Source organism: Vitis riparia, chromosome 8 (genome assembly GCF_004353265.1).
Source record: "Vitis riparia cultivar Riparia Gloire de Montpellier isolate 1030 chromosome 8, EGFV_Vit.rip_1.0, whole genome shotgun sequence".
NCBI classification, from domain to species: domain Eukaryota; kingdom Viridiplantae; phylum Streptophyta; class Magnoliopsida; order Vitales; family Vitaceae; genus Vitis; species Vitis riparia.
In genome coordinates, this window is record NC_048438.1 from 10,867,729 (window position 1) to 10,882,116 (window position 14,388).

The 14,388-nt window shown below is 37.4% G+C and overlaps 1 protein-coding gene across 1 annotated transcript; it reads left to right on the forward strand.

The window, feature by feature from the left end:
- The first annotated feature begins 1,319 nt into the window (after positions 1-1,319).
- On the forward strand, positions 1,320-12,930 carry LOC117921256. Its single transcript, XM_034839098.1, has 4 exons — positions 1,320-1,664; positions 1,754-2,021; positions 4,305-4,426; positions 12,177-12,930. The coding sequence occupies exons 1-4, from the start codon at positions 1,533-1,535 to the stop codon at positions 12,615-12,617; spliced, it is 963 nt and encodes a 320-aa protein (XP_034694989.1). The 5' UTR covers positions 1,320-1,532; the 3' UTR covers positions 12,618-12,930.
- The last annotated feature ends 1,458 nt before the right edge of the window (positions 12,931-14,388 follow it).

Genomic DNA, 14,388 nt, shown 5'->3' on the forward strand with positions numbered 1-14,388 from the left:
TTTCCGAGGATAATTCTTATTAGAGTTTCAATCACAACCTTAAACCCCATGGGAAGAATTCCTTGGGCAAAAACGGGCCAAACACTTTATTCTTTCTTGCATGACACAAGTTATGTTTTGTTCCTACAAGCTTCTTCCACACAAAAGCATTAACAAAAAAAAAAAAAAAAAACACAACTCAATATTGGTTTTAGATTGTAAAAATATAAAAATGCAGTCCTAATATTCTAATTCCAACAAAGAAATGTCACAACCTATATAAAAATAAAAATAAAAATAAAAAGAGTCAATTTGGTAACTATTTTTTAAAACAGTTTTGAAAAATAGTTTTTAAAAACGGTGTTTAAAAACTGTTTTCTAATGTTTACAAAATAAAAATTTGAGTGCGTTCCATAATGATTTTAGAAAATGTTTTTAAACTTTCTTATACTTTAAAATTTTTATCTTTCAAGTATTAAAAAAGATAAAAACACTTTTTAAAATTGCTATCAAATGCACAATTTACTTGAAAATCGAAATTATTTTAAAAAATTTTAAATATAATTTAAAAATGATTTTTATATATAATATTTTATTTTTAATCATTTTACATGTTTATATAATTATTTTTTAATACAACTATTAGAAAACAAGTGAAAATAATATAAAACAATTTTAAAAAGTTCTTTAAAAATACCATGTTTTTTGTTTTTAAATAGAAAATAGTTTTTTGTTACAAAATGTGTTTTTTTGATTTTTTTTATTAAGAATAATACAAAAAATTGCTCCCGAAAACAATTGTCAAACAGGTCCAAAGTATCCACTTTATTTTTCCTTGAGATAACAATAAAACCACCTTTAGTCAAGCCTAAGCCAACTGATTAGCCTAAGAATTTAATAGGTATATTATCTTTGTTGTTAATAAATACAATTACAAAGTTTTTAAATATATATATATATAATTAATTTTAAAAAATAATTAAAATTTGTTTTTTTTAGATAAGTTTTAAGGGAGATAAATTATGTATATTTATTTTATGTGTGCTAACTACACGTAATTAAAAAGCGGCCCAAGCTTGGAGCCCAGTGTAGTATATTTTGGATGGGTTTCGTTGATATCGTGGACCATTTCTCGGGGTTAAATGATTGGGCCAGAACATGGGCTGGGCTCGAATTAAAAAAGTCTGTTCAAGGCCCAGTCTAGACGGATCAGGCTCGGCCTAGGGGGGAAATGGGTTTGGCTTGAGGTTTGTAAATGAGTCCGACATATAGGAATTGGAATGAAGGCCCATTCGGCCCATAAAACCCGAACTGTCGATTCTCGCTGATTCACCCACTCAATTGCGTCATGGTGAGCTGGTGGTTCTCCACTTCCACTGGTTTTGAATCGAAAACAAAAACCTAAACTTCGATCTCCTTATACCCTCAATAACTCCTTCCTTTATTTAATGCGTGAAGTCTAAGCTCAGTGATTCGATTTCAGTTGCTATTGGCTAAGGACTTGTAATTTTCCAGGAAAAGGAGGTTGTTTTCATGATCACAAGTCTGTTTGGATGGATAGAAATGAATTTCTTCCTGTGATTTTCTTGCTTTTTCTGGTTGTAAATGTTTCTGGTGGTTCAGTAGCTGGTAAGTTCCGAAAATTGGCTGATGCTGAGCCAAAGGAGGATTCCACTGCAACCAAGGTAGTACTGAAAACAATTCTCTGATTAGAATTGCTTATTTTGAAGTGAAATAATGATTGCGATTCTGAGACGTAAACCATTGTTTTTAGATTGATCCGCCGCCGTCTCCAGTTTCTGTTGGCAATCAATCGGAGCCAAACCCGATTGATCCAGGCAAACTCGGGAAGGAGAAATCGAAGGATGCCCCAGTACCCACTACCAACTCTTCAAAAGCAGATTCAAAAGGGAAGCAAAAAGAGAAAAATGATAATAAAGCCAGTTCAGAACTGGGAACATATGGGACTTGTGATGGGTTACTTGAGAAGTGCACGGACCCCAAGAAAAAGATGATTGCTTGCATTCAAAGTTTTGAAAATGGTATTTTCTCATGGATTATGGTTTTGTTGCAATGTGGTGTTGCTTTAGGTAGAATGATTCTGTACTTGCATTTAGTATCAGTTTTAGTGAATGGGGTCTGCAAGTCTCATTTTGGAAAACTACTAAGAGCAATATCAAATTAAATGAACTAAATTTTTATTGACAAGATTTGTTGGGTATCATACTGAGTTGTTATCTAAATACTATTGTCTTGTCAAAACTTCTGATATAGAAGTATTTCAGAGATTGGCCTCAATTTTGTTACATAAGTATGAGAATATGATGGCTTAAACGCATTGAGAATTGAGATAAATGGCAGATTCAGGGCTAGACAACTGTGGAACATCCGTGCTGGAATTTTAGAGCTAGCAGCTCATTAACACTTGTACAACTTAGAGATTTTACTATTTCAAATGTTGAGTATAAAGTTTGGCAGGCATGTGTAGGAGTCTAAATGATGTCAGTAAAACTGTTACTGCTTCTGGTAGAACAATTTTGGACTTCTTGGAGGTGCATTTGCTTGGTAGCAAACACCATATCTGAAATTACTTATTGGGTCGAAAGGTGGCAGTCAGGAAGTGCAATATAAATAGAACAGCAATTGGATTGCAATGTTGACAACAAAATAAATGGTTTAGCTTCAAGCTTTTCTATTACATAATATGGAGGAAATCAGGAATTCAAAATTCCACTCTTATTAGTGAGCGGTAACCTGGTTACTGTGGTTACCATTCTCCCTTGTGTATCATTTCCACTTTTCTGCTTGTGGAGTTAGATGCAGCATTCTCCTGTAGTCTGAATAGTTTCAATGGGGATACCGAAACAAATGCATTTTTAGCTATTTGCTTTGTACTTCGTAGTTTTTTTTATAAGCAAATATTGGAAGTGGACTATAATTTAAAGCATTTCATGGTTCCTGTTTTAGAACAATCACAGTGGATTCTAATCTTTAGGTGTCTATGTTACGGCTGTCAAACAGAACTTAATATATTAGTTAAAAGCACGGATTCCTTTTTGAGATATTGAATTGTGTTGATGTTTATTCTATGATATGTTGGTTACTCCTCTATCAACATTTATTGGCATGTCAATCACTAGTTAAAGTGTAAATCTGTCCATGAGGGTAAAGAGCAACTAAAGTGTAACTTTGAACACAAGTGTCTGCTTTTGGTTCGGAAACTTCAACGGGTCTACATTTGTTTATTTCAGAATTGTGTGGAAGGATATGTGATTGTCCTGCTTATGTTTTGGAAGCTATTGATATTTGTTTTTTGTATTGGCCTTGAGTCCTATCTAAAGTGCAAGATGATGGAGAAGGTTCCAGGTTTTATTCCCATTTAAAGGCCAAATAGAAAAAACTTTAAAAAATTATATTTTTAGATTGATTTCTATTGTTATTTCACATGCACAGCCTTAGAGGCATGCTGAATATATTCTTGTTCATATAAATTTGTTCAAATCCATACTCAAGACTCAAACCAATGTGAATATTTTTATGTTTATAGATTCACGAGTGCACATATGCACAAACATATCCTCATCTCAATGTTTGGAGGAGTTCTTATCTCTGTGCTCCAAGTCCATATGAGTGTGTGATAGTTGTCCATGCCTGCATTCCTGGCTTTTATTTCTTTCTGAGTGTTTAAGATGTGTTATTGGACACATTCTTTAATAACATTTTGTTTCTTATTGGCCTTCTTTGTATACTGCCGGTGTACTTAGGGAGTGCCCCCTGTTTTGGCGTGTTCTAATATGATTTTTCTCTTGGTTTATAAAAAAAAAAAACATTTTGCTTCTTATAAAGGATTGATGTCTCACTGGGCATTGACTTTCTACTAAGCTATATCTGATTAGGATGGTTTCTGCAGTTCTACGTAGGATGAGTTAGTACTTCTGATGCTATATTATTCTGTGTGGGTGCTTTTTTTGTTGTGATAAGCTTTAGGCATGTTTAGTCACTCAAATTATCTATCTCAAATGGCCTCAAATCTAACCTCCTGTATCCATTTTTGCTACCCTTTAGTGGGGCCTTGAGTTCTTTTGCCATCCTTCGAGTAACTTGTTATTAAGGATTCAAAGAAGCTAATAAAACATCATTTAATGTCTTCTGCAAATTTGGAATGCTGTCTGACTGTTTGTCGCTTAACTTATTTTCTGTTATATTTGTTGTTTATTGACATGGATTCAATTCCCCACAGAATATTGTGTTGATATACCATTAGTTTTACATATTTCTTGTCAAGGAGAGAGATCTTCATTGCCTTCCATTTTCCTTTGTAACAGGATCCAAAGCCCTCATTGTCCAAAATGAAGGAGAGAACACTTTGAAAGTGAATCTTACTGTCTCGGATTCTGTGAAAGATGCTTTGGAGGTTCTAGTAATACCAAAACATCAAACTAGAAGTGTATGGGTCCTTTCTCTTCTGCTACTGTCTTTTTCTTTTGATCATTATGAAAGCCATTGGAAAAAGAATGATGGCATGAACCTGAAATACAAGCCTTTCTGATGGAACACTACTGAACTACTGTTCATATGATGGTTTTTAATCTTAGTGTAGTATCAAAAGTGTCACCAGTTTCTATTGCATGCATTAAATAGAAACATTGTCAAGTAATAATGATGAGGAAAAATAAGCTTACAAAAATAGTCTATTTTTGGGTGGTTTTATAGGAAATTGCATGAGATGACATGGTGGGGTAGTGGAGTGGGGTATGATTTCTTTTTTTGCTGTTTCTTGGATGAAATGATAAAGCAAGGTTGATTCATGTGTTCAATTTTTCAGCTTAGATGAGATTCATGTTCTAGAATTTTAACAAATTCACTTATTTGTGTCTTTACTGTATTGGTGTTAGAACCAGAGAATTGGAAAGAGATAATATCTCTGATACGAGAATAAAAAACACTAGGGACTTCAATGCACAGCTTGGTAGGGCACAATGGAGGGGCAGTTTTGCATAAATCATTGTCTGATCCTTTTCAGTGTTCTGTTCTCAAATTTGAGTATTCTTGCTTTCTGTTAATATGGCATATCTATTCCACTCCTTTTCTAGATCAAAATCCTCCTCTAAAATAACCAAATTGTTTTTATAACTGATATAGAGGATCACCTCCAGAATTAGATGATTCCTAAAACTTCTTCAAAAGTAGTTTACAATAGAGGAACTTTGGAGTCCTGGCCACAAGGACTTTGAGGAATCATCCAATTTTGGAGATGATCCTCTATTTCAGCTATAGAAATAATTTGTCCATTTTTAGAGGAGGATTTTGATTTTGAAAATGAGCAGAACAGATATTTCATATGAAAAGAAAGAAAGAATACTCCAATTTGAGAACAAAACAGTGAAAAAAATCAAACAATGATTTCAAAAAAACTACCCTTCCTTGGGTCTTACCAAGCTATGCTCTAAAGTCCCTGTGAAGAGAGAGAGAGAGAGAGAGAGAAAAGGGAGAATCCCTAATTATTGTTATTGAAAAATGGTAAAGAATACACATTGGACTTGGTATATATATATATACATGTTAGTGGGACCCATAATACAATAAGGAAAGAAAAGGAAAAGGAAAAGTAAATAACCTAAATAACTATACACTATCTAACACTCCCCCTCAAGCTGGAGCATATATGTTATATGCACCAGGCTTGTTACAAATGTATTTAATTCTAGGACCTCTGAGAGATTTAGTAAAAATATCTGCTAGTTGATCATTTGAATTGACAAAACTAGTTGTCACACATCCTGATGCGATCTTCTCTCTAATGAAGTGACAATCAACTTCAATGTGTTTGGTCCTTTCATGGAAGACTGGATTGGATGCAATATGCAAAGCGGCTTGGTTGTCACAGATGAGCTTCATCTGTTCATCCTTTCCAAATCTCAACTCCCGAAGAAGATGTTTCAGCCATATGAGTTCACATGTTGCCAGAGCCATAGCTTGATACTCGGCTTCAGCACTAGATTTGACCACTACATCTTGTTTCTTACTCTTCCAAGATATTAGGTTACCTCTAATAAAAACACAATACCCGAAAGTGGAACGTCTATCTGTGGGTGAGCCAGCCCAATCTACATCTGTGTAACCAACAACTTGGGTATGACCTCTGTTCTCGTACAACACACCTTAGCCTGGTGTGCTTTTGATATATCGAAGAATGCGGATTATAACATCCCAATGGCTATCACATGGTGACTGTAGGAATTGACTAACCACACTTACAGGAAAAGAAATGTCTGGACGAGTAATGGTGAGGTAGTTCAGTTTACCTACAAGTTGTCGATATCTCCCAGGATCTCCTAAAGGCTCCCCCTGTCCTGATATAAATTTGACATTTGGATCCATAGGAGTGTCTACCGGTTTACAGTCTAACATACCGGTTTCTTCCAAGATGTCTAAAGCATACTTCTTTTGGGAAAGAATCACACCGGAACTGGATTGAGCTATCTCAATCCCTAAGAAATACTTGAGTTTCCCCAAGTCTTTAGTCTGAAAGTGGGTGAAAAGGTGTTGCTTTAGTTTCTGAATACCATTCTGATCATTGTCTGTAATGATAATGTCGTCCACATAAACTACCAGATAAATACACTGCCCCGAAGAGTTATGATGATAGAAAACAGAATGGTCTGCTGTACTGCAAAACATGCTAAAGTCCTGAACAACAAAACTAAAACGGCTAAACCATGCTCGAGGAGATTGTTTCAAGCCATATAGAGAACGGTGTAACCTGCACACTAAACCAGACTCCCCCTAAGCAACAAAACCAGGTGCTTGCTCCATATAAACTTCCTTAGCAAGATCCCCATGAAGGAAATCATTTTTAATATCTAACTGATAAAGAGGCCAAGAACGCATAGGAGCCATGGAGAGCAATAGACGAACAGAAGCTATCTTGGCAACAGGAGAGAAAGTGTCACCATAATCAGAACCATAAACCTGAGTATAGCCTTTAGCAACCAAGCAGGCCTTAAGGCGATCGACCTGACCATTAGGGCCAACCTTAACTGTGTAGACCCAACGACAACCAACTGTAGATTTACCAGAGGGTAAAACAACAAGATCCCAAGTGCCATTGGAGTGTAAAGCAGTCATTTCATCTACCATTGCTTGTCGCCAGCCTGGATGGGAAAGAGCCTCAGGGGTGCACTTGGGAAGAGAAACAGAAGATATAGTAGAAACAAATGCAGAATAGGGTGAAGATAATCGATGGTAACTCAAAAAATTGTAAATGGGATGAGGATTACGAGTAGATCGATTACCTTTCTGAAGAGCAATGGGTAAGTCAGCAGAAGGAGGCAGAGCCGGGGCAGGAGAAGCCGAAGGGATAGGAAGTGAGTCAGTAGGTACCTCGACCAAAGAAGGAGGAACAGCGACACGATGACGACGATGATAAACCTGAAGTGGGCGAGAAGACACTGCATCAGGTGGGGAGATAATGGGAAGGGGTAAGACATCAGAAACAGGAACAGACTCAGAGGTGGAGAAGAACGGTGAGTCCTCAAAGAAAGTGACATCAACGAAGAGAAAGTAGCGATGAGTCTCAGAGGAATAACAACGATAACCCTTTTGAAGTCTGGAATATCCCAAGAAGATGCATTTTGTGGCTCTGGCAGAAAGTTTGTCCTATCCAGGAGTAAGAATATGAACAAAGCAAGTACAACAAAAAACACAAGGAGGAAGGAAATAAAGTGGTTGGTCAGGGAAAAGAAGAGAATGAGGAGTCTAATCGTGTAATACAGATGATGACATACGATTAATCAAATAACATGCTGTAAGAACAACGTCTCCCCAAAAACAAAAAGGAACATGACTATGGAGAAGGAGAGTACGAGTTGTCTCAACAAGATGTCGATTCTTACGTTCAGCTACCCCATTTTGTTGAGGAGTATGAGCACAAGAAGACTGATGAATGATCCCATGTTGGGACAGAAATAAAGTAAATGGTGTAGAAAAATATTCCTTGGCATTGTCACTGCTCAACACACAAATAGAAATATTGAACTGGGTTTGGATTTTAGCATAAAATTTCTGAAAAATAGAGAATAACTCAACTCGATTTTTCATTAAAAATAACCAAGTACATCGAGAATAGTCATCAATGAAAGTGACAAAATATTGAAATCCTAAAGTAGACGCGATCCGACAAGGACCCCAAACATCAGTGTGGACAAGTTCAAAAGGAGACTTTGCCCGATTATTCAAACGCTTTGGGAACGAGACACGAGTATGTTTCTCAAGCTGACAGGACTCACACGCAAGCGACGACAAAGATGAAAAACTAGGGACCATTTTTAGGAACTTGGATAGACTAGGGTGGCCCAGGCAACTTTGGATGAGGAGGGGAGCATCAGTGGAAATGCAAACTGCAGGAGTTGAAGGCGCGGTGAGGTGATAGAGGCCTTGAGACTCACGTCCTATGCCAATCATCTTCCCTGTACTCCGGTCCTGCAAGGTCACAAATTTATCAGAGAAAGTGATAGAACAGTTAAGAGTGCGAGTTATTTTGCTGATGGAAATAAGATTAAAAGGACACTCAGGAGCATAAAGGACAGAATGGAGAGGTAGGGAAGGTAGAGGATGAGCGAAACCAAAACCTTTAGCCATAGTTTGGGAACCATTAGCGAAAGTAACAGTAGGTAAGACAGAAGTAGTAGTAATAGAAGAGAAAAGATCCTTATTACCAGATATGTGATCAGAAGCGCCAAAATCTAGAATCCAAGGTCCAAGAGAAGATGTGTGGGTAAGATAAGCAGAAGCATTACCAGTCTGGGCAACAGAAGCAACAGAAGCTGACTTGGTGGCCTGATAATGGAGATAGTCATCAAACTCACTGTCAGTGAGGGAAATACCTTGAGATGTGGAGGAACTGGGAGGTTGAGGCGATTGAGGATCAGATGACTGGGCCACGTGGGCAGTGCGGGGAGGTTGCCCATGTAACTGATAACACCGATCACGAGTATGGCCAAACTTATTGCAATAGGTGCAATGAGGACGTTGGCCTCTACCTCGGTTACCACTGCATCCTCCTCGAGAACCAGTTTGAGAAACTAATACAGAAGAATCTGAAGTGTTATCAGATGACAAAGTCTGAGTGGAGGAGATACGGAGGAGGCGAGCAAACACATCATCCAAGGATGGGATGGAGGAACTGCCAAGAATCTGATCGCAGACGGTCTCGAGATCTGGACAGAGGCCAATAAGCGTAAGAACCATGAAAAATTTGTCAATCTGTGTTCGTTGATTCCCAACATCAGTAGTAAGAGGCATTACGGTCAAGAATTCCTCCTTAAGAGAGGCAATCTGGCCAATATAAGTAGATAAATCCATGTCTTGTTGTCTAACATTGACAATAGAAGAAGCCACCTTATAAAGATGTTGGATATCATTCGTGTATAATCCTTTCGCCTGATTCCAAAACTTAAAGCATGTTTTGTAGGCCCGAAGATGAAGCAGAATCTTAGGATCAATTGATTGCCATAACACACTACATAATTGTGCATCTATCTTTCTCCATTGTACTCTGTCAACCTCAGGGATATCTGCTTCCTGCGTAACAAGGTGATCCTCATAACCTTGACCCATAAACCAAAGCTCCACAGAGGCAGACCATGACAAATAATTTTCACTCCCAATCAATTTCTCCGAAGTAATCATAGGAGATTCAAATATGACAGAGGAAAAAGTGAAACTTTTAGTAGCCATATCTACTTATCTAGTGAACGAAATACGTTTGGATCGAAGAGAGCCCTAATACAGCTTATCGCGGACTTCCTAAGACACATGCAAGGCTTGGGGTGGAGAGGAAGTCACCGGAGGTCGCCGGAAAGGCGGTTTAAAGGGCCGGCGGAGACAAAAAAACCCCAAAAAATGCACTTTTAGGGCTCAGATGACACAAGCGCAGATGGAGGGTGGCTACATGGCGTCAGGTGAGGCTGGAGGTGGAAGCACGTGGCCGGAAAGTGCCCCACACGCCCTCAAGTGCCGGTGCGTGAGATTCAGGCCGCCGAAGAAGATACACGCGTGGATGACGCGTGGCTGGGATTCTTCCTTCAGTGCTTTGAGAAAAGTTGAAGATCTCCTCCTTGCGCACCTAATGGTATGGTTGGTGTCGGAAAAGGACTTCATCGGAAAAGTCACCGGCGGTGAGGGTTTTCTGACAGCGATACGGTTGATCGGAAGCTTTAGGAGATGGGAAGGGTGACCAGAATGAAACACGGTCACTGAAAGATTTCCCAGAATGGATTCACGGATAAACCGGAAATAATTAGGGTTTTTTTTCTCTCTAGGCTCTGATACCATGTGAAGAGAGAGAGAAGGGAGAATCCCTAATTATTGTTATTGAAAAACGGTAAAGAATACACATTGGACTTGGTGCAGTGGGGTATGGTTTCTTTTTTGCTATTTCTTGTATGAAATATGGTAAAGCAAGGTTGAGATCTTGTTATTGAGTTCAACAATTGGTCATGTGTTCAACTTTTCAGCTTGGATGTGCTAGGAATCTTGGATTACTCCGTTCACTGGTTTTGAATCTGATTAGGCGCATGCAAAAACTTCCTAGGCCTCTAGATCTATGCACCACGGAAACAAATGATATCAAAAAACATTTTAGATCTAGAATATTAGTGATTAAATGTGCTTACCAAGATTTGGATGTTCCCATACTATAGGTGAAGAGTGGAACAAAATATTGAAGAAGAGTTTGTACATTAAGTCTTCTACCCAATGGCTCCTCCTTGAATCTTGACACTTAAATGGTGATCTAAAAGATGGAGGCTATGACTCTTTCTCTAGAATGTAAGAGAGAATAAATGAATGGACAACAAAAGTTTGAAACCCTAACTCTTAAAGGGATATTTATAGGTTTCCACTGGCTTAAGTGACTTGAGCATACCTATAGCTTTAGTCACTTAATTTAGCCCAAATAGCCCAAAAAGGGTCTTGATTTATTAATTAACCCACTAAGGTTGTAATTAATCAATTAGTCTAGTTCAAAGATAAAATTCACCAACTCCTATGTAACCTTTTTTTCCAAACGCCCTTATGTACATAAGTGAACAAAAAACTAATTTAACCCTCATAAACCGTGCCATCAAGGAACCAGTGGGACCCATAAAATAATATTGATTTATTCAAAATCCAATTTTAAAATTGACTTAACATCCCACTGCAAAGAGTTAATTGCACTTTTGTACCCTATATAAATAACAATAAGACACAAAGTGCTGGGGTCTATGACTTGTTATCCATTGTATACAGTCTGCATATGAACTAACGTCACTAGGTGAATGTTAATAGCTTTTCAAGATTACATGTAACATCCTTGAATTACAAATCCTCCTATTGTGTGATCAATTAACATGTCTTAGCTCACAAAGAGCTCATGTCGAGTTTCATTTAAGGAATTTCTATGACCATAGTTTACCTAAACACACTTCTTTAGTATCACCCAAAGGGATGCGCTATCTCAAAGTCTACGAGATATCATGGTACTTCTATTGAATATACTTGTTGCTACCAAATTCCATAAAAAATGACTTAATTCATAAGGAATATATGATTATTTTAGGATTTTACCCTTAGGTCAAAGTTACTGCAATTTTGGCACAAATTTAGTATTCCCTCAAAGTTGAGAGACAATACAATATAGCAGCTTAATAAATTCATGATTACCCAAGAGTCTTATGTCATAACTCACCATATGTCCTATTCAATATGTGACCGTACACACTAGTGCAGTCACCATAGGGATCTCATCTCGATGGTTAATGCATTACAGCCTCAAATGGATTGCTTAAGTCCATGAATTGGTTATGAATTAATCATCTGCTTGTAAGGAAATCATAATTTAGATCTTTTGTACAACTCCTAATGCACCCAAGTCATATACAATGCAAAAGATGTCAGACTAGAATGCTCATAAGATATAATGCATGGAATAGAGATAGATAAAGGTGAAATTGGGATATTATTAAATAAATAATAAATTCTGAATTTGTTATATCATATCATGCTTTTAAGGACTCTATCATAACAACTGAGATTCATATTTTGGAATGTTGAATAATTCACTAATTTGTGTTTGTGCTTTACTATTTGAGATTAGGGAACTGTATTGTTTATTCTTAAGCAACTTTACACTTCATTTCTTGTTTGTTTTTCAGATGAACATCTTGTCAACTGGAAGCTCTAAGCTAGTATTAAATGCTGGAAATAAAGATTGTGTGTTTGAAAACCATCTTATTTCTGAAGGAAACTTTTTCCAGTGGCTCCCTCATTCTGAGCTAGTAACACCCATCTATGGTGTCTACTTCTTGTTTCTAACAGCTCTAGTTGTGGGAGCGATGTGGACTTGTTGCAAGTTTAGAAAGAGGAGACATCAGGGGGGAGTTCCATATCAAGAGCTTGAAATGGGTTTGCCAGAATCTTCTCCAGCTGTTAATGTGGAAACAGCAGCAGGTTGGGATGAAGGTTGGGATGATGACTGGGATGAGGATAAAGCAGTGAAGTCACCAGGAGGACGGTATGTAGGTAGCATCTCATCAAATGGCCTTACTACTAGGTCTTCTAACAGAGAAGGATGGGAAAATGATTGGGATGATTAGAATTGTATCAGTGAAGAAGGAAGAAGATTGTCCAATAAGAAGAAGACAAAGGATAGGTTTACAAGGAGGAATCAAAATATTGAATGTAAATCGTTTTCACAATTTTCTTTTTAGTGTTTGATAGTGGAAGTTATAGGACAGTTGAGCACAATTTTGGTTATTCCCCAGAAGTGTGTAAAAAGGGGTTGTTTTCTTCTGAAGAGTAGATGATAATGATACTATTATTATATGTAGATGATAATGATCATTTTGAGAATGCTTGTCCACAGACTTGTCATGTTGGAAATGTAATTCATTTTCCCTGATGGTTCCACTAAGCCTAGGTGGCCTGTTCTGGTTGTGGAAATTCTATTCATGGAGCCGTTGGCTTTGGTAATCAGTGCCTTTCAACCAACAGAGTTTTGATCTCTTGTCATTTAAGGTTGCCAGTCGGTGCTTAAGCTAGTGACCTATTTATTTATATAGTTAGGTTAGGTACCCCACTTTGATAACGGAAATGTTGAAATCAATTTATGAAGGCCCCTCTGGTGCTTCAGATGTGGTAAAACTTGAGGATGAAATACTCTTTTTTTTATTGGGTAGTTGAGGGTTGTTTGTCTAACGGATATATGAGCAAAAATACACCTAATTGTATGCAAAATCATATAATGGAAGGGAGCTTCCCAAGCATCATTCTTATATGTTCACCACTTCAAGGCCTCAAGTAGAATTACCACTCGACCAAACAGAAGGGATAAAAAGAAAAAGGAAAAGAAGAACAAGAATGGAATCACTTGTTTATTTAGAGGGGGGACCCAAATTAGGAAACACAGGGTGTTGGTGGCTGTCCTTCAATCTAAATGGAACCCCACAATGCTCCCCCACAAACAAAATAGATATGGCATATTTCACCTTTTTGTTGGGCATCTCCCCTGAATTGCTGTGGCCTTTTATTTTTATTTATTTTTATTTTTTAAAAGTTCCAAGCTTGATTTGGATTAAGCTAGCTCTTTCTTCCATTGCCTGTACACAACTTAATTCTCTTCATTCAAGTTGATAACCAGCTTAGCTCCATTATCAACAACCTTAAGAATTAAGTTAACTACTATGGACTTGGACAAAAATGCTTCATTATATTGCCTCATGCCACATTGTCATAAGGGAGGTCTCTGAAGTATTATACAAGACTCCATGATTCATATGGAGTCTCACCTGTTTACTACAGCTCCTCAGTCTTGACTCTCCACTCTTCAAATTTAAAAGGCCAACAGTATGGCAACATCATGACTCCATTCCAATTGCAAATGGCTTCACTAGCTAATTCAAAAACTGCCTTTACTCTTGTTAGTTCTCAAGTGTGTTCCATTCATTAAGCTGCTAAAGTAATTTCCTTGTTCCTTTGTCCCTGCAAAGAAACTAATGTGGGCAACCCATTTTCCTTTTTAAGCCTGCATGTCCATAAGAACCTCCCCCCAACCTCCCCACCCCCACAAAAAAAAAAAAAAAAGAAAGGAAAAAAAAAAAAAGAAGGAAAAGTTTCATTTCTCAGATTAAATGAACCTGAGATTTGTAATGGTAACAAGTTCATTTGTCTCCCACAATGCCTAACATTATATAGCCTCAAAACCAATGAGAGCATGGAGACCTATCACTCTTCTGACTCTCCATAAGCACGTAAAACAAGGTTAAAAGAAAAAGTTCTTCAAACACAAAAATTGAGCACTTCCCCCCACAGTCCAAGAAGGGTCTACTCTATTTTTTCACGAGATGCATGGATTGCTTTTGCAACTTT

Bases quoted from the DNA above. Each gene is read 5' to 3' on its own strand.
- LOC117921256 (XM_034839098.1), top strand. From the start codon at position 1,533: ATGGATAGAAATGAATTTCTTCCTGTGATTTTCTTGCTTTTTCTGGTT. The intron at 2,022-4,304 runs GTATTTTCTCAT...CCTTTGTAACAG, and splicing joins CATTCAAAGTTTTGAAAATG to GATCCAAAGCCCTCATTGTC. The intron at 4,427-12,176 runs GTATGGGTCCTT...TTTGTTTTTCAG, and splicing joins CAAAACATCAAACTAGAAGT to ATGAACATCTTGTCAACTGG.